This window comes from Dendrobates tinctorius, unplaced genomic scaffold (assembly GCF_039654945.1).
Source record: "Dendrobates tinctorius isolate UK_male_01 unplaced genomic scaffold, ASM3965494v1 ptg000182l, whole genome shotgun sequence".
Classification (NCBI taxonomy): Eukaryota; Metazoa; Chordata; class Amphibia; order Anura; family Dendrobatidae; genus Dendrobates; species Dendrobates tinctorius.
In genome coordinates, this window is record NW_027361849.1 from 1851969 (window position 1) to 1871704 (window position 19736).

At 52.2% G+C, this 19736-nt stretch overlaps 2 protein-coding genes across 5 annotated transcripts in view; one reads left to right on the forward strand and one right to left on the reverse strand.

Annotated features, from left to right (window-relative positions):
- Positions 1-1047: 1047 nt before the first annotated feature.
- On the forward strand, positions 1048-8612 carry FAIM (Fas apoptotic inhibitory molecule). 4 transcript variants are annotated; one of them, XM_073551905.1, is made up of 6 exons: positions 1048-1159; positions 3207-3259; positions 3431-3566; positions 6642-6870; positions 7336-7385; positions 7765-8612. In XM_073551905.1, exons 2-6 carry the CDS (start codon positions 3213-3215, stop codon positions 7912-7914), a joined length of 612 nt encoding a protein of 203 aa, XP_073408006.1. In that variant the 5' UTR covers positions 1048-1159; positions 3207-3212; the 3' UTR covers positions 7915-8612. The 4 variants fall into 4 exon arrangements, with proteins under 4 accessions (XP_073408006.1, XP_073408007.1, XP_073408008.1 ...); XM_073551906.1 differs by having other exon boundaries at positions 1060-1159; positions 3210-3259; XM_073551907.1 differs by lacking the exon at positions 1048-1159 and adding an exon at positions 1161-1231.
- Positions 8613-9784: 1172 nt separating this feature from the next.
- Positions 9785-19736, reverse strand: part of LOC141054979 (protein mono-ADP-ribosyltransferase PARP9-like) — a 105913-nt gene continuing 95961 nt past the window's right edge. The window contains exons 8-9 of the mRNA XM_073551902.1: positions 11345-11507; positions 9785-10856 (exon numbers count right to left, since the gene is read on the reverse strand). Of these exons, the coding sequence (XP_073408003.1) occupies positions 10567-10856; positions 11345-11507 (453 nt within the window). The 3' untranslated portion in view covers positions 9785-10566. The remainder of the gene's footprint in view (positions 10857-11344; positions 11508-19736) is intronic.

A 19736-nucleotide genomic window follows, 5' to 3' on the forward strand; every position in this document is an offset into this window, starting at 1 on the left:
TATACAGTGCAGTGCTGTCTATATACAGTGCAATGCTGTCTATGTGCAGTGCGCCCTATATACAGTGCAGTGCACCCTATATACAGTTCAGTGCTCTATATACAGTTCAGTGCGCCCTATATACAGTGCAGTGCGCCCTATATACAGTGCAGTGCGCCCTATATACAGTGCAGTGCTCTCTATATACAGTGCAGTGTGCCCTATATACAGTGCAGTGCGCCCTATATACAGTTCAGTGCTCTCTATATACAGTTCAGTGCTCTCTATATACAGTTCAGTGCGCCCTATATACAGTGCAGTGCGCCCTATGTGCAGTGCTCTCTATATACAGTGCAGTGCGCCCTATATACAGTGCAGTGCGCCCTATATACAGTGCAGTGCGCCCTATATGCAGTGCGCCCTATAAACAGTGCAGTGCTCCCTATAAACAGTGCAGTGCGCCCTATATACAGTGCAGTGCTCTCTATATACAGTGCAGTGCTCTCTATATACAGTGCAGTGCTCCCTATATACAGTGCAGTGCTCCCTATATACAGTGCAGTGCTCCCTATAAACAGTGCAGTGCTCTCTATATACAGTGCAGTGCTCTCTATATACAGTGCAGTGCTCTCTATATACAGTGCAGTGCTCTCTATATACAGTGCAGTGCGCCCTATATACAGTGCAGTGCGCCCTATATACAGTGCAGTGCTCTCTATATACAGTGCAGTGCGCCCTATATACAGTGCAGTGCGCCCTATATGCAGTGCGCCCTATATACAGTGCAGTGCGCTCTATATACAGTGCAGTGCTCTCTATATACAGTGCAGTGCTCCCTATATACAGTGCAGTGCTCCCTATATACAGTGCAGTGCTCCCTATAAACAGTGCAGTGCTCTCTATATACAGTGCAGTGCTCTCTATATACAGTGCAGTGCTCTCTATATACAGTGCAGTGCTCTCTATATACAGTGCAGTGCGCCCTATATACAGTGCAGTGCTGACCACTGATCACGGGACTGGATGATACACAGCAGACACGGTCACGTGACGTGCTGGGAGCGGCTTCAGTAGCACATGCGCAGTAGAGAGTTGGGTCCGCGCTCTTCTGGTTTCCTGGAGACTGTTGCCAGGCAGCAGAGAACGCGTCACAGCTACTTCCGGCCGCGGAGACCAAGAGGTGAGGCCGCAGCGACCCCGGGACCGGAGAGTGCGCCCCCGCCTGCCGCAACGTCTGTACAGACCGCACCGAGTATGGGCGACTGTGTACAGTCTGTAGGGGTTACATGGGGCTGCACGTGGTTTATATACAGTCTGTAGGGGTTACATGGGGCTGCACGTGGTTTATATACAGTCTGTAGGGGTTACATGGGGCTGCACGTGGTTTATATACAGTCTGTAGGGGTTACATGGGGCTGCACGTGGTTTATATACAGTCTGTAGGGGTTACATGGGGCTGCACGTGGTTTATATACAGTCTGTAGGGGTTACATGGGGCTGCACGTGGTTTATATATAGTCTGTAGGGGTTACATGGGGCTGCACGTGGTTTATATACAGTCTGTAGGGGTTACATGGGGCTGCACGTGGTTTATATACAGTCTGTAGGGGTTACATGGGGCTGCACGTGGTTTATATACAGTCTGTAGGGGTTACATGGGGCTGCACGTGGTTTATATATAGTCTGTAGGGGTTACATGGGGCTGCACGTGGTTTATATACAGTCTGTAGGGGTTACATGGGGCTGCACGTGGTTTATATACAGTCTGTAGGGGTTACATGGGGCTGCATGTGGTTTATATACAGTCTGTAGGGGTTACATGGGGCTGCACGTGGTTTATATACAGTCTGTAGGGGTTACATGGGGCTGCACGTGGTTTATATACAGTCTGTAGGGGTTACATGGGGCTGCACGTGGTTTATATACAGTCTGTAGGGGTTACATGGGGCTGCACGTGGTTTATATACAGTCTGTAGGGGTTACATGGGGCTGCACGTGGTTTATATATAGTCTGTAGGGGTTACATGGGGCTGCACGTGGTTTATATACAGTCTGTAGGGGTTACATGGGGCTGCACGTGGTTTATATACAGTCTGTAGGGGTTACATGGGGCTGCACGTGGTTTATATACAGTCTGTAGGGGTTACATGGGGCTGCACGTGGTTTATATACAGTCTAGGGGTTACATGGGGCTGCACGTGGTTTATATACAGTCTGTAGGGGTTACATGGGGCTGCACGTGGTTTATATACAGTCTGTAGGGGTTACATGGGGCTGCACGTGGTTTATATACAGTCTGTAGGGGTTACATGGGGCTGCACGTGGTTTATATACAGTCTGTAGGGGTTACATGGGGCTGCACGTGGTTTATATACAGTCTGTAGGGGTTACATGGGGCTGCACGTGGTTTATATACAGTCTGTAGGGGTTACATGGGGCTGCACGTGGTTTATATACAGTCTGTAGGGGTTACATGGGGCTGCACGTGGTTTATATACAGTCTGTAGGGGTTACATGGGGCTGCACGTGGTTTATATACAGTCTGTAGGGGTTACATGGGGCTGCACGTGGTTTATATACATTCTGTAGTGGTTACATGGGGCTGCACGTGGTTTATATACAGTCTGTAGGGGTTACATGGGGCTGCACGTGGTTTATATACAGTCTGTAGGGGTTACATGGGGCTGCACCTGGTTTATATACAGTCTGTAGCGGTTACATGGGGCTGCACGTGGTTTATATATAGTCTTAGGGGTTACATGGGACTGCATGTGGTTTATATATAGTCTGTAGGGGTTACATGGGGCTGCACATGGTTTATATACAGTCTGTAGTGGTTACGTGGGGCTGCATGTGGTTTATATACAGTCTGTAGGGGTTACATGGGGCTGCACGTGGTTTATATATAGTTGTAGGGGTTACATGGGGCTGCACGTGAGTTATATAGTCTCGGGTTACATGGGGCTGCACGCGGCTGTCCCTCGATCTGTACCAGGCTTTCCGTGGTCTGTAGGTGGCGTCGGTCCCGCGGTCTGTAGGTGGCGTCGGTCCCGCGGTCTGTAGGTGGCGTCGGTCCCGCGGTCTGTAGGGGGCGCCGGTCCCGCGGTCTGTAGGGGGCGCCGGTCCCGCGGTCTGTAGGGGGCCACCCATCCCGCAGTGTGTGGATTCTGTGCGGTGGCTCGGTGGTTCTCACTGTCGCTTTCTCTCCCCTTGCTGCTGACGATCAGCAGGTGATGGCTGCAGCACGTGAGGAGGTGACGATATACGAGGATGAAGTCCGGTAACGTATAGACAGGCGGCAGCGCTGCCTCCTCCCCCTCGGTACATGTCAGTGTGTGACCCCGATAGGAGTGATTGTCCTGTGGGTTGTAGTCATCACCCCCCCCCCCCCCCCGGTCTAATCCCTATTACCAGTAATCTGATCCCACTCCCCTCCCCCGACCGTCCACAGATCGCGCTTCGGCCGCCTGGAGAAGATGACCGACCTCGTGGCCGTGTGGGAAGTGGCGCTCAGTGACGGCGTCCACAAGATCGAGTTTGAACATGGAACCACGTCAGGAAAACGTGTCGTGTACGTGGATGGGAAGGTGAGTGCGGAGAACGTGCGCAGCTCTGGAGGATAAGACACAATGTAACAGCAGAATAGTGACCGCAGCTCTGGAGGTGACTGGAGGATAAGACACAATGTAACAGAATAGTGAGTGAGGAGAAGTTGGCTGTTACTTTGCAGATCTTTTATCATAATGGTTGCAGAAGATGATGGGGGTAGTGTTAGGTGATGCTGGGGGATGTTGCGGGAGATGATGTGGGTAGTATTAGGTGATGCTGGTGGATGTTGCAGGAGATGATAGGGGTAGTGCTAGATGATGCTGGGGAGATGATGGGGATAGTGTTAGGTGATGATGGAGGTAGTGTTAGGTGATGCTGGGGGATTTTACAGGAGATGATGGGATTAGTGTTAGGTGATGCTGGGGGATGTTGCTTTAGATGATGGGGGTAGAGTTAGGTGATGCTGGGGGTTGTTGCGGGAGATGATGGGGTAGTGTTAGGTGATGCTGGGTTGTTGCGGGAGATGATGGGGGTAGTGTTAGGTGATGCTGGGGAGATGATGGGGATAGTGTTAGGTGATGATGGAGGTAGTGTTAGGTGATGCTGGGGGATTTTGCGGGAGATGATGGGATTAGTGTTAGGTGATGCTGGGGAATGTTGCTTTAGATGATGGGGGTAGAGTTAGGTGATGCTGGGGGTTGTTGCGGGAGATGATGGGGTAGTGTTAGGTGATGCTGGGGGTTGTTGTGTTAGGTGATGATGGGGGTAGTGTTAGGTGATGCTGGGTTGTTGCGGGAGATGGGGGTAGTGTTAGGTGATGCTGGGGGTTGCGGGAGATGATGGGGGTAGTGTTAGGTGATGCTGGGGGTTGTTGCGGGAGATGATGGGGGTAGTGTTAGTGATGATGGGGGTAGTGTTAGGTGATGCTGGGGGTTGTTGCGGGAGATGATGGGGGTAGTGTTAGGTGATGCTGGGGGATGTTGCGGGAGATGATGGGGTAGTGTTAGGTGATGCTGGAGGAGATGATGGGGGTAGTGTTAGGTGATGCTGGGGGTTGTTGCGGGAGATGATGGGGTAGTGTTAGGTGATGCTGGGGGATGTTGCGGGAGATGATGGGGGTAGTGTTAGGTGATGCTGGGGGATGTTGCGGGAGATGATGGGGGTAGTGATAGGTGATGCTGGGGGATGTTGCGGGAGATGATGGGGATAGTGTTAGGTGATGCTGGGGGATGTTGCGGGAGATGATGGGGGTAGTGTTAGGTGATGCTGGGGGATGTTGCGGGAGATGATGGGGTAGTGTTAGGTGATGCTGGGGGATGTTGCGGGAGATGATGGGGGTAGTGTTAGGTGATGCTGGGGGATGTTGCGGGAGATGATAGGGGTAGTGTTAGGTGATGCTGGGGGATGTTGCGGGAGATGATGGGGGTAGTGTTAGGTGATGCTGGGGGATGTTGCGGGAGATGATGGGGGTAGTGTTAGGTGATGCTGGGGGATGTTGCGGGAGATGATGGGGGTAGTGTTAGGTGATGCTGGGGGATGTTGCGGGAGATGATGGGGGTAGTGTTAGGTGATGCTGGGGGATGTTGCGGGAGATGATGGGGGTAGTGTTAGGTGATGCTGTGGGATGTTGTGGGAGATGATGGGAGTAGTGTTAGGTGATGCTGGGGGATGTTGCGGGAGATGATGGGGTAGGGGATGTTGTGGGTGATGATGGGGGTAGTGTTAGGTGATGCTGGGAGATGTTGCGGGAGATGATGGGGGTAGTGTTAGGTGATGATGGGGGAAGTTGCAGGAGATGATGGGGTAGTGCTGGTGATGCTGGGGGGTGTGGCGGGAGATGCTGGGGGGTGTGGCGGGAGATGATTGGGGTAGTGTTAGGTGATGCTGGGGGGTGTGGCGGGAGATGATGGGGGTAGTGTTAGGTGATGCTGGGGGATGTTGCAGGAGATGATGGATGTAGTGGTAGGTGATAAGATAATCCTTTAATCCTTTAATCGTCCCACCATGGGGAAATTCAGATGCTGGGGGATGTTACTGGAGATGATGGGGGTAGTGTTAGGTGATGCTGGGGATGTTGCGGGAGATGATGGGGTAGTGTTAGGTGATGCTGGGAGATGATGGGGGTAGTGTTAGGTGATGCTGGGGGATGATGGGGTTTGTGTTAGGTGATGCTGGGGGATGTTGCGGGAGATGATGGGGTAGTGTTAGGTGATGCTGGGGGGTGTGGCGGGAGATGATGGGGGTAGTGTTAGGTGATGCTGGGGGGTGTTGCGGGAGATGATGGGGGTAGTGTTAGGTGATGCTGGGGGATGTTGCAGGAGATGATGGATGTAGTGTTAGGTGATAAGATAATCCTTTAATCGTCCCACCATGGGGAAATTCAGATGCTGGGGGATGTTGCAGGAGATGATGGGGTTAGTGTTAGGTGATGCTGGGGATGTTGCGGGAGATGCTGGGGGATGTTGCAGGAGATGATGGGGGTAGTGTTAGGTGATGCTGGGGGATGTTACTGGAGATGATGGGGGTAGTGTTAGGTGATGATGTGGGATGTTGCGGGAGATGATGGGGTAGTGTTAGGTGATGCTGGGAGATGATGGGGGTAGTGTTAGGTGATGCTGGGGGATGATGGGGGTAGTGTTAGGTGATGCTGGGGGATGCTGGGGTTTGTGTTAGGTGATGCTGGGGTTTGTGTTAGGTGATGCTGGGGGATGTTGCGGGAGATGATGGGGGTAGTGTTAGGTGATGCTGGGGGATGTTGCGGGAGATGATGGGGTAGTGTTAGGTGATGCTGGGGGATGTTGCGGGAGATGATGGGGTAGTGTTAGGTGATGCTGGGTGGTGTTGCGGGAGATGATGGGGATAGTGTTAGGTGATGCTGGGGATGTTGCGGGAGATGATGGGGGTAGTGTTAGGTGATGCTGGGGGATGTTACTGGAGATGATGGGGGTAGTGTTAGGTGATGCTGGGGGATGTTACTGGAGATGATGGGGGTAGTGTTAGGTGATGCTGGGGGATGTTACTGGAGATGATGGGGGTAGTGTTAGGTGATGCTGGGGATGTTGCGGGAGATGCTGGGGGTATTTGTCCTGTGTCATGGTCGCTCTCATCTCCAGGAGATTATCCGGAAGGACTGGATGTTTAAGTTGGTCGGGAAGGAGACGTTTGCGGTTGGCGCTGCGCAGACGAAGGCGACCATTAACATCGACGCGGTGAGCGGTTTCGCCTACGAGTACACGCTAGAGGTGAACGGGAAGAGCCTGAAGAAGTACATGGAGAATCGGTCCAAGACCACCAACACCTGGGTGCTGCACGTGGACGGGGAGGACTGCCGGGTGGTACTAGGTGAGGGTGCAGCGCGGAGCTGCGGCGTCCGTCACGGTGTGTCGGTGCCCTCCTGCTGCCTGGGCTGTTGTCCCCCTAATGCAGTACTGCTGCCGGCCTGCACGTGGTGCTGCCGTCCTATGTACAGAGGAGAGCGGCCTTTGTCTCTCCCAGTCTGAGGAGTGTGACCCCTCAAAGATTCTCATGAGCCACGCTGCTCGCGGTCTCACGCTGCAGTGTAAAGAATGGAGGTCATCTTTCTGGTTGCCGAGTCTGTGGCCACGGTCCTGTGTACGATGATCGGGTGGAGGAGCGATTACAGCCGGAGGAGGGTGCCGTGAATCCTCCATTCTTTACCCTGCAGGTGCTATCGCTTTGGAGGACAGTAGTAGCTCAGCAGTGAGTGTGGCGCCCTCTGGTGGCAGGATCCTGTAGGTAGTGGATCTCGGATCCACATGTCTGACTCGATCCCTGATCTTGTTTCAGAGAAGGACACAATGGACGTCTGGTGCAACGGGAGGAAGCTGGAGACCGCGGTAAGTCGGCGCCATCCTGCATCATGTGACTGCGACGCCTCAGACGCCACACACCGAGCAGCAGAGCTGTGTCCTGGGTTAGTGGAGCTGCAGGGTAGAGCATGGTGTATAGCAGCAGCCTGAGCATCTGCGGAGACGGGAGCCCGTGTTCAGCCCACCATAGACCCCAATAGATAATGTAGCTGAGCCAGAGTCTGTGGTCACAGCTGTGTCCTGGGGAGTGCAGCTGCAGGGTAGAGCATGAGCGTGACAGGACGTGAACGTTGGGCTTCCCCAGCCTCCATGTAGCGGAGCCGGAATCATTGGTCAGAGCTGTGCTGTTGTCTCGCAGTTGTCTGCTGTCAGGAGCGCGGCCTCTCACCCTTTTCTTCTTGTTCAGGGCGAGTTTGTGGATGACGGCACCGAGACGCATTTCACTCTGGGCGACCACGACTGCTGCATAAAGGCGGTGAGCAGCGGCAAACGCCGAGAAGGCATCATCCACACTCTGATCGTGGACGGGCGGGAGATCCCCGAGAGCGTGGAGTGACGGGCCGCCGCTCAGGGTGCTCCGCCGCTGCCACCTCCACCCTCGGCGGCCACTGCCACCTCCCCCCCCCTGGGCCACTCCGGCTGCTCCCACCTCCACCCCCCCGCGCCACGGCAGCCGATCCGTCGCTGCTGTATGACGCTGATCTGCCATCAATGTACGGTACCCCGGATGAGAGGCGACAAGCCGCCGTCGTCTTCCCCCATCTGAAACCTTATGCCGAAACCGGGGGCACAAACTTTCTGCCTCAGATGAACTTATTTTATTGACAAAAACAAAAATTTCTGATTTTTTTACTTTCATCAGATGAATCAGACTCCACTCACATCCAGAGCTGCACTCACGCCTTGGCTGCCTCTGAAATTAGTCCTGTCCTGCTCTATACAGACACAATAGCAATATTGTGACTACAGCTCTGGAGGACAAGACAGGATGTAACAGCAGAATAGTGACTGCAGCTCTGGAGGTGACTGGAGGATAAGACACGATGTAACAGCAGAATAATGACTGCAGCTCTGGAGGTGACTGCTGCACTTTCCATCAGTCGGTCCCGCTCGTTACAGGCGGGTGACGCAGCGTTCTGATTGGTCATCACTTCTTGTTTCTGATGGATTTATTACATTTTCTGTAAATATTTTAATGTGTTATGTTGAAATTTTCTGCTCTGATCACAAATCTCCATAAATCCTGGAAGATTCCGGCCTCGCTGCAGCTTGGTCTGTGAGCGGTGCCGAAAGTGTCTCCGTGACTGCACTGCTGCTTAATTACATTGTAGACCGACGGCTGCCATCACTGCGAGCGTGGCCACAAGGGCGGAGTACAGGCTGGAGTACATTACAGACCGGCGACTGCCATCACTGCGAGCTCGGCCACAAGGGCGGAGTACAGGCTGGAGTACATTACAGACCGGCGACTGCCATCACTGCGAGCTCGGCCACAAGGGCGGAGTACAGGCTGGAGTACATTATAGACCGGCAGCTGCCATCACTGCGAGCACGGCCACAAGGGCGGAGTACAGGCTGGAGTAAATTATAGACAGACAGCTGCCATCACTGCGAGCACGGCCACAAGGGCGGAGTACAGGCTGGAGTACATTATAGACTGGCAGCTGCCATCACTGCGAGCTCGGCCACAAGGGCGGAGTACAGGCTGGAGTACATTATAGACCGGCAGCTGCCATCACTGCGAGCACGGCCACAAGGGCGGAGTACAGGCTGGAGTAAATTATAGACCGACAGCTGCCATCACTGCGAACACGGCCACAAGGGCGGAGTACAGGCTGGAGTACATTATAGACCGGCAGCTGCCATCACTGCGAGCTCGGCCACAAGGGCGGAGTACAGGCTGGAGTACATTATAGACCGGCAGCTGCCATCACTGCGAGCACGGCCACAAGGGCGGAGTACAGGCTGGAGTACATTATAGACCGGCAGCTGCCATCACTGCGAGCACGGCCACAAGGGCGGAGTACAGGCTGGAGTACATTACAGACCGGCGGCTGCCATCACTGCGAGCACGGCCACAAGGGCGGAGTACAGGCTGGAGTACATTACAGACCGGCGGCTGCCATCACTGCGAGCACGGCCACAAGGGCGGAGTACAGGCTGGAGTACATTACAGACCGGCGGCTGCCATCACTGTGAGCACGGCCACAAGGGCGGAGTACAGGCTGGAGTACATTATAGACCGGCAGCTGCCATCACTGCGAGCACGGCCACAAGGGCGGAGTACAGGCTGGAGTACATTACAGACCGGCGGCTGCCATCACTGCGAGCACGGCCACAAGGGCGGAGTACAGGCTGGAGTACATTACAGACCGGCGGCTGCCATCACTGCGAGCACGGCCACAAGGGCGGAGTACAGGCTGGAGTACATTATAGAACAGCTTTTATTTTTCATTAACTTGCAGCAATTTCTACAAAAACGAAAATCTAAACAAATATCATTGGTCCCAGCAGACGGAGGTCGGGGTGCACAGACTTTCATCGTAGCGCGCGAGATACGCTATCCGGGATTTTGCAGCTCAGTGACGGGTGGATCCATCCCAGGAGAGTATGAAAGTGATCCAGGAGCCACCGCCATCTTCAGAGATCACTGCGACGGCGCACAGTCCCACCCGGACCCGCAGCAATGGCATAGATGCACCGTCCATATAACGAGCCCACCGAGAGTGAAACGTGCCTCCATCCCGCCGTCCCTCTGCACGGCCAGGTGCTACAGGACCGTGTGAATGCCGCCATATGGCCACGCGTCAGAAATAAGACCCAACCGGACATGGCGGCCACAGAGGTCCTGTGCTCACAGGTTGTCCCTACACAACCGCCAGTGGCAGGCGCGAGGACGGCGTGGCCCCTGGCAGCAAGGACCCTACCCTACAATGTCTTTACATCCCCACTAATGTCCACCCCTGCCAGTATCCTCACCCTCCACCGGTACTAAAACTATAATTAAATGCAGATTGTCTTTCTCTGCAGCAGTGTTCAAGCTGCGGCTCCATAATGTGTACACAGCCCTGCTGAAAAGTAATGGTCCAAGAGAGCCACACCTCAGATGCACCCCCACTGGCATGCACCACAGACTCCATTCACCCTACTGGTGCGCACCTCGGCCGCTCTCCACATCCCCGACGCGCACCTCGACCGCCCCGACGCGCTATGACTTGCATTTACAGGTGAACACATACTGGGGATTTGCCTGAAAACGGTCAAATATGACGAAATTATCAGGTGGCCGCCCCCCGTCTGCGAGGCAGGTGTACAGCTGCAGAGCGTCAGACATCACACAGGGCAGAGCTGGCTGATTCTTGTCATATTTGGTGGTGGCGCCGATCACCACCTCTGCCTCGAGGATGTAGAGGGCCCCATCCTTCTCCGGGGCCACGAAACGCTGCAGAATGTTTGGCAAAGTCTTCTTGAAGTAAACTCCAGCCCTGAACTTCACATCTGGAAGATAGAGAAGCCGTGGTACCAAGGAGAGGAGACGCCGCTGCGCACCGTGCAGGGGAGAAAAGACGCCGCTGCGCACCGCGCAGGGGAGAGGAGACGCCGCTGCGCACCGCGCAGGGGAGAGGAGACGCCGCTGCGCACCGCGCAGGGGAGAGGAGACGCCGTTGCGCAACGCGCAGGGGAGAGGAGACGCCGCTGCGCACCGCGCAGGGGAGAGGAGACGCCGCTGCGCACCGCGCAGGGGAGAGGAGGCGCCGCTGCTCGCCGCGCAGGGGAGAGGAGGCGCCGCTGCGCGCCGCGCAGGGGAGAGGAGATGCCGCTGTGCGCCGCGCAGGGGAGAGGAGACGCCGCTACGCCCCGCATAGGGGGGAGATGCCGCTACGCACCACGCAGGGGAGAGGAGACGCTGCTACGCACCGCACGGGAGAGGAGCAGGGGAGGTTTTCTGGGGGTAACGAGCCGCACGGAGCGCGGTGGTCTCTCACCTTTGGACGTGGCGTACAGCCGGTGGCAGCCGACATCGCAGACCGTCCTCCAGAACTGTCCGGGCAGCAGCTGATACATCTGCTCGGTGCTCGTCGGCTTCTTCATCGCTTCCTTCTTGGCCTGGAAGACGCCGGTCAGCAGCTCGTTCTGCACCTTCTCCATCTAGAGAGAGATGACAGCACAAGGAGTCCGGGGGTCTCATACTGATGGGCCGCCGCCATGTCAGCCCCCGGCTGCTCCCGCTCTCCCTGCGGAGCTGCCACAATGGTCGGAGCCGCAGCCAGAAACGTGGACATCCCTGGGGTCCGGTATTGTGTCTAAGGGTCCCGTTACACATAGCGACGCACCAGCGATCCCGATAACGACCTGGTCAGGATCGCTGGTGCCTCGCTACATGATCGCTGGTGAGCTCTCAGACAGATCTCACCAGAGATCAGCACCAGCGAGGACGCGGATAACAAGCGACGCACATCGCTTAGTCACCCGCTATTTACCTTGGATACCAGCGTCTACTTGCAGCGTTGGGAGCTCGCCGATCGATCACGCAGCGATGCGCACTGGCCAGCGAGAGACCAACGATCAAAAAATGGCCCAGGACGATGAAGCACGATCAGCGATATCCGGCGGGGGGCGGTCGCTGATGCGTGTCACAGTTCTCGCTAGCGATCTCGCTTAGTGTGACGGGGGCTTTACTGTAGGAGGGGGTCCTTGATGTCTGGGGGTTGTGGGTTCCTATCCTCAAGGACAACATCTACAGTGACAAGTAAAAGTCTGTGCACCCCTGGTGAGAATTTCTGCATTGTGGACAGGTCAGCAAATTGATGATGAAATGATCTAAGAGGCCTAAAGTTACAGACGACACATTGGCTTTGTATTTTAGGAAAAAAAATCTATATCATATTAGTCATATTTGACTCTTTAAAAGTTACAAAAAGAAACATGGGACAATGCAAATGTTTGGGCACCCTGCATGGTTAGTGCCTAGTAGCGCCCTTTTACAGATTTTCCTCACCACAGGTTTTCAATGATGCTCAGATCAGGGGACTGTGAGGGCCATAGTGAAACCTTCATCTTGCACCTTCTGAGGTCGTCTATTGTGGATTGTGACGTGTGTTTAGGATCATTCTCCATGTGTAGCAGCCATCCTCTTCCTCATCCTCTTCCTCATCCTCTTCCTCTTTTCACCTTCAGGTTTTTACAGATGGTGTCATGTTTGCATCAAGAATTTGTGGAAATTTCATTGAATCCATTCTTCCCTCTACCCGTGAAATGTTCCCCGCACCATAAGCTGCAATAAAACCCCAAAGCGTGATTGATCCCCCAGTTTGATCACAGGTATAGGGTCTATCACAGTGTTCAAAATTTAAAAAATAGTAAATCAGACCCCCCCTTTATCACCCCCTTAGGTAAAAATAATAAAATTAAAAAAAAGTATTTATTTCTATTTTTCCATTATGGTTATGGTTGAGGTTATAGCTAGGGTTGGGTTGGGTTTAGGAATGGGGCTAGGGTTGGAGTTAGTATTGGGGGGTTTCCACAGTTTAGGCACATCAGGGGGTCTCCAAACGTGACATGGCGCCCGCCACTGATTCCAGCTCATTTTGGGTTCAAAAACTAAAACGGTGCTCCCTCCCTTCTGAGCCCGGCTATGCGCCCAAACAGTGGCTTTACTCCACTTACGGGGTATCGGCGTATTCAGGAGAAATTGCACAACAGATTTTGGGGTCCATTTTCTCCTGATTCCCCATGTGAAAATAAAAAAGTTTGGGTCTAAAGTAATTTTTTGTGAAAAAAGTAAAATGTTCATTTTTTCCTTCCACATTGCTTTCGTTCTCATGAAGCATCTGAAGGGTTAATAAACGTCTTGAATGTGGTGTTGAGCACCATGAGGGGTGCAGTTTTTAAAATGGTGTCACTTTTGGGTATTTTCTGTCATATAGACCCCTCAAAGTGACTTCAAATGTGAGGTGGTCCCTAAAAAAATGGTTTTATAAATTTTGTTGGAAAATTGAGAAATCGCTGGTCAACTTTTAACCCTTATAACTTCCTAACAACAAAAAAAATTTCCAAAATTTTGCTGATGTAAAGTAGACATGTGGGAAATGTTATTTATTTATAAATTTGTGTGGCTCGCTGATTTAAGGGCACAAAAATTAAAAGTTTGAAAATTGCAAAAATGTTACCACTAACATGAAGTACAATATGTCACGAAAAAACAAAGTCAGAATCGGCGGGATCCATGGAAGCGCCAGAGTTATAGCCACATAAAGTGACAGTGGTCAGAATTGTAAAAATTGGCATGGTCATTAAAGGGTTAATGGTTGGCGAGGTTTTTTTTCCTGAAATTCTGTGCCCTTTTTTCTCTACTTTTGATCCTTGTGGCCACAGAGATCTATTTTATCCTCATCGGTCCACAGGACTTGTTTCCATAATGCATCAGGCTTGTTTAATGTTCTTTTCACACTTCTGACACTGAATTTTATGGTGAGGACGCAGGAGAGGTTTTCCTCCAATGTCTATTCCATGAAGGCCATTGTTCTGAACAGTAGAACAATGTACCACAACTCCTTTTTTTAATCTGTCCACACCCAAGAGTGCTTGGCTTAAGCAAAAGGTTTTTTTTTAATGTGGAGCGACACACTGGAAGACGTGCAGTTTCGCCAGTCCCTGGAAGACCTGCAGTTTCGCCAGTCCCTGGAAGACATTTTCTCATTTTGATAATACTCATACTCATATAATCAGTTTATTAATTGTAATCCCAAGAATGTCATCTCTTGCACACACTACACTTCACACCGTGTCAGTTACATTGGATGCAACAGTTGCAGGATGAAAATCAGAAATAATGAGCATTTAAGTGATATTTCCAACACTAATAACTTCACCATCAGGAATATATCCTCTGCGTCCGGGCGTTTCACCCTGCGCCATCAGGAATATATCCTCTGCGTCCAGGCGTTTCACCCTGCGCCATCAGGAATATATCCTCTGGGTCCAGGCGTTTCACCCTGCGCCATCAGGAATATATCCTCTGCGTCCGGGCGTTTCACCCTGCGCCATCAGGAATATATCCTCTGCGTCCGGGCGTTTCACCCTGCGCCATCAGGAATATATCCTCTGCGTCCGGGCGTTTCACCCTGCGCCATCAGGAATATATCCTCTGCGTCCGGGCGTTTCACCCTGCGCCATCAGGAATATATCCTCTGCGTCCAGGAGTTTCATCCTGCGCCATCAGGAATATATCCTCTGCCTCTGGGCGTTTCACCCTGCGCCATCAGGAATATATCCTCTGCGTCCGGGCGTTTCACCCTGCGCCATCAGGAATATATCCTCTGCGTCCAGGAGTTTCATCCTGCGCCATCAGGAATATATCCTCTGCCTCTGGGCGTTTCACCCTGCGCCATCAGGAATATATCCTCTGCGTCCGGGCGTTTCACCCTACGCCATCAGGATTATATCCTCTGCGTCCAGGAGTTTCATCCTGCGCCATCAGGAATATATCCTCTGCCTCTGGGCGTTTCACCCTGCGCCATCAGGAATATATCCTCTGCGTCCGGGCGTTTCACCCTGCGCCATCAGGAATATATCCTCTGCGTCCGGGCGTTTCACCCTGCGCCATCAGGATTATATCCTCTGCGTCCGGGCGTTTCACCCTGCGCCATCAGGATTATATCCTCTGCGTCCGGGCGTTTCACCCTGCGCCATCACGAATATATCCTCTGCGTCCGGGCGTTTCACCCTGCGCCATCAGGAATATATCCTCTGCGTCCGGGCGTTTCACCCTGCTCCATCAGGAATATATCCTCTGCGTCCGGGCGTTTCACCCTGCGCCATCAGGAATATATCCTCTGCGTCCGGGAATCATAGAATCGTAGAGTTGGAAGGGACCTCCTGGGCCATCTGGTCCAACCCCCTGCTCAAAGCAGGATTCGCTAAATCATCCCAGTCAGATGTCTGTCCAGCCTCTGTTTGAAGACTTCCATTGAAGGAGAACTCACCACTTCTCGTGGCAGCCTGTTCCACTCATTGATCACTCTAACAGTCAAAAAGTTTTTTCTAATATCTAATCTGTGTCTCTTCCCATTCAGTTTCATCCCATTGCTTCTAGTCTTTCCTTGTGCAAATGAGAATAAAGTTGATCCTTCTACAATGTGACAGCCCTTTAGATATTTGTAGACAGCTATTAAGTCTCCTCTCAGTCTTCTCTTTTGCAAACTAAACATTCCCAAATCCTGCAACCTTTCCTCATAAGACAGGGTTTGCAGACCGGTCACCATTCTGGTCGCTCTTTTCTGAACTTGCTCCAGTTTGTTGATGTCTTTTTTAAAATGTGGTGCCCAAAATTGGACACAATATTCCAGATGAGGTCTGACCAAAGAGGAGTAGAGGGAAATAATGACTTCACGTGATCTAGACTGTATGCTTCTGTTAATACATCCTAGAATTGCATTTGCCTTTTTTGCTGCTGCATCACACTGTTGACTCATATTCAGTCTGTGATCTATTAGTATACCCAAGTCTTTTTCACATGTGCTGTCACTTAGCCCTATTCCTCCCATTCTATATATGCTTTTTTCATTTTTATTGCCCAGATGTAGTACTTTGCATTTCTCCCTGTTAAAAACCATTCTGTTAGTTGCTGCCCACTTCTCCAGTTTATTTAAATCTTTTTGAATCCTCTCTCTCTCTTCTCTAGTATTAGCTATCCCTCCTAGCTTTGTGTCATCAGCAAATTTAATCAGTTTACCCTCAATTCCTTCATCTAAATCGTTGATAAAGATGTTGAACAATACAGGGCCCAGGACAGAGCCCTGTGGTACCCCACTTGAGACATTCTTCCAACTGGATGTGCAGCCATTTACGACCACTCTTTGGGTCCGATCACTAAGCCAGTTATGAATCCACCTAACAGTTGCCTTGTCCATTCCATACTTAGTCATTTTTTCAATAAGGATTGTATGAGAGACTTTGTCAAATGCTTTGCTGAAGTCAAGATATACTATATCTACAGCATTTCCTTGATCCACCCAATCAGTGATACCGTCATAGAAGGAAATTAAGTTAGTCTGACATGACTTATTAGTTAGAAACCCATGCTGACTCTGTTTAATCACTTCATTCTTATCCAGGTATTGACATACATGTTGTTTAATAATTTGTTCAAAGATCTTTCCTGGTATAGAAGTCAGACTCACCGGCCTATAGTTGCCTGGGTCCACCTTCTTCCCCTTTTTGAAGATAGGAACAACATTTGCTCTTCTCCAGTCTTCTGGCACTTCTCCTGTTCTCCAAGAATTTTCAAAGATTATGGAGAGGGGTTCAAAAGTTTCTTCTGCTATCTCCTTCAGTACTCTGGGGTGTAATTCATCTGGACCTGGAGACTTGAATTCATTTAGGTTAGCTAAGTGTTTCCTCACTATCTTTCTGTTTATAGATATCCTGGATTCTTCTATTCCCTTAATAGGACAGTGAATAACAGTTGATGTTGCATTTCCTTTCTGAGAGAAAACAGATGCAAAATAGGAATTTAAAAGTTCAGCCTTCTCAACATCCTGTCTTACCATTTCATCATTTTCATCCTGTAAAAATCCTATAGCATCTTTGACTTTTCTTTTACTTTTGACATATCCCCAAAATCCTTTATTATTGCTTTTGACATCTCTTGCAAGCCTCAGTTCATTTTCAGCTTTAGCTAATCTGATTTGTGCCCTGCAGGTTCTGCAGACAGCATTATATTCTTCTTTAGATATGCCTCCCTCTTTCCATTTTATAAACATTTTTTTCTTCCTTTTTAGCATGTGCTTAAGTTCTGTGTTCATCCATCCTGGTTTCCTTAAATGCTTCCTATTCTTCCCTCTTTTCGGAATTGTTAACAACTGTGCTTTGAGAGTTTCACCCTGCGCCATAAGGAATATATCCTCTGCCTCTGGGCGTTTCACCCTGCGCCATCAGGAATATATCCTCTGCCTCCGGGCGTTTCACCCTGCGCCATCAGGAATATATCCTCTGCGTCCGGGCGTTTCACCCTGCTCCATCAGGAATATATCCTCTGCGTCCGGGCGTTTCACCCTGCTCCATCAGGAATATATCCTCTGCGTCCGGGCGTTTCACCCTGCGCCATCAGGAATATATCCTCTGCGTCCGAGAGTTTCACCCTGCGCCATCAGGAATATATCCTCTGCGTCCGGGCGTTTCACCCTGCGCCATCAGGAATATATCCTCTGCGTCCGGGCGTTTCACCCTGCACCATCAGGAATATATCCTCTGCGTCCGGGCGTTTCACCCTGCGCCATCAGGAATATATCCTCTGCCTCCGGGCGTTTCACCCTGCACCATCAGGAATATATCCTCTGCGTCCGAGAGTTTCACCCTGCGCCATCAGGAATATATCCTCTGCGTCCGGGCGTTTCACCCTGCGCCATCAGGAATATATCCTCTGCGTCCGGGCGTTTCACCCTGCGCCATCAGGAATATATCCTCTGCGTCCGGGCGTTTCACCCTGCGCCATCAGGAATATATCCTCTGCCTCCGGGCGTTTCACCCTGCGCCATCAGGAATATATCCTTTGCGTCCGGGAGTTTCACCCTGCGCCATAAGGAATATATCCTCTGCCTCTGGGCGTTTCACCCTGCGCCATCAGGAATATATCCTCTGCCTCCGGGCGTTTCACCCTGCGCCATCAGGAATATATCCTCTGCGTCCGGGCGTTTCACCCTGCGCCATCAGGAATATATCCTCTGCGTCCGGGCGTTTCACCCTGCGCCATCAGGAATATATCCTCTGCCTCCGGGCGTTTCACCCTGCGCCATCAGGAATATATCCTTTGCGTCCGGGAGTTTCACCCTGCGCCATAAGGAATATATCCTCTGCCTCTGGGCGTTTCACCCTGCGCCATCAGGAATATATCCTCTGCCTCCGGGCGTTTCACCCTGCGCCATCAGGAATATATCCTCTGCGTCCGGGCGTTTCACCCTGCGCCATCAGGAATATATCTTCTGCGTCCGGGCGTTTCACCCTGCGCCATCAGGATTATATCCTCTGCGTCCGGGCGTTTCACCCTGCGCCATCAGGAATATATCCTCTGCGTCTGGGCGTTTCACCCTGCGCCATCACGAATATATCCTCTGCGTCCGGGCGTTTCACCCTGCGCCATCAGGAATATATCCTCTGCGTCCGGGCGTTTCACCCTGCTCCATCAGGAATATATCCTCTGCGTCCGGGCGTTTCACCCTGCGCCATCAGGAATATATCCTCTGCGTCCGAGAGTTTCACCCTGCGCCATCAGGAATATATCCTCTGCGTCCGGGCGTTTCACCCTGCGCCATCAGGAATATATCCTCTGCGTCCGGGCGTTTCACCCTGCGCCATCAGGAATATATCCTCTGCCTCCGGGCGTTTCACCCTGCGCCATCAGGAATATATCCTTTGCGTCCGGGAGTTTCACCCTGCGCCATAAGGAATATATCCTCTGCCTCTGGGCGTTTCACCCTGCGCCATCAGGAATATATCCTCTGCCTCCGGGCGTTTCACCCTGCGCCATCAGGAATATATCCTCTGCGTCCGGGCGTTTCACCCTGCGCCATCAGGAATATATCTTCTGCGTCCGGGCGTTTCACCCTGCGCCATCAGGATTATATCCTCTGCGTCCGGGCGTTTCACCCTGCGCCATCAGGAATATATCCTCTGCGTCTGGGCGTTTCACCCTGCGCCATCACGAATATATCCTCTGCGTCCGGGCGTTTCACCCTGCGCCATCAGGAATATATCCTCTGCGTCCGGGCGTTTCACCCTGCTCCATCAGGAATATATCCTCTGCGTCCGGGCGTTTCACCCTGCGCCATCAGGAATATATCCTCTGCCTCCGGGCGTTTCACCCTGCGCCATCAGGAATATATCCTCTGCCTCCGGGCGTTTCACCCTGCCTCATCAGGAATATATCCTCTGCCTCCAGGCGTTTCACCCTGCGCCATCAGGAATATATCCTCTGCGTCCGGGCGTTTCACCCTGCGCCATCAGGAATATATCCTCTGCGTCCGGGCGTTTCACCCTGCGCCATCAGGAATATATCCTCTGCGTCCGGGCGTTTCACCCTGCGCCATCAGGAATATATCCTCTGCGTCCGGGCGTTTCACCCTGCGCCATCAGGAATATATCCTCTGCCTCCGGGCGTTTCACCCTGCGCCATCAGGAATATATCCTCTGCGTCTGGGCGTTTCACCCTGCGCCATCAGGAATATATCCTCTGCGTCCGAGAGTTTCACCCTGCGCCATCAGGAATATATCCTCTGCCTCCGGGCGTTTCACCCTGCGCCATCAGGAATATATCCTCTGCCTCCGGGCGTTTCACCCTGCCTCATCAGGAATATATCCTCTGCGTCCGGGCGTTTCACC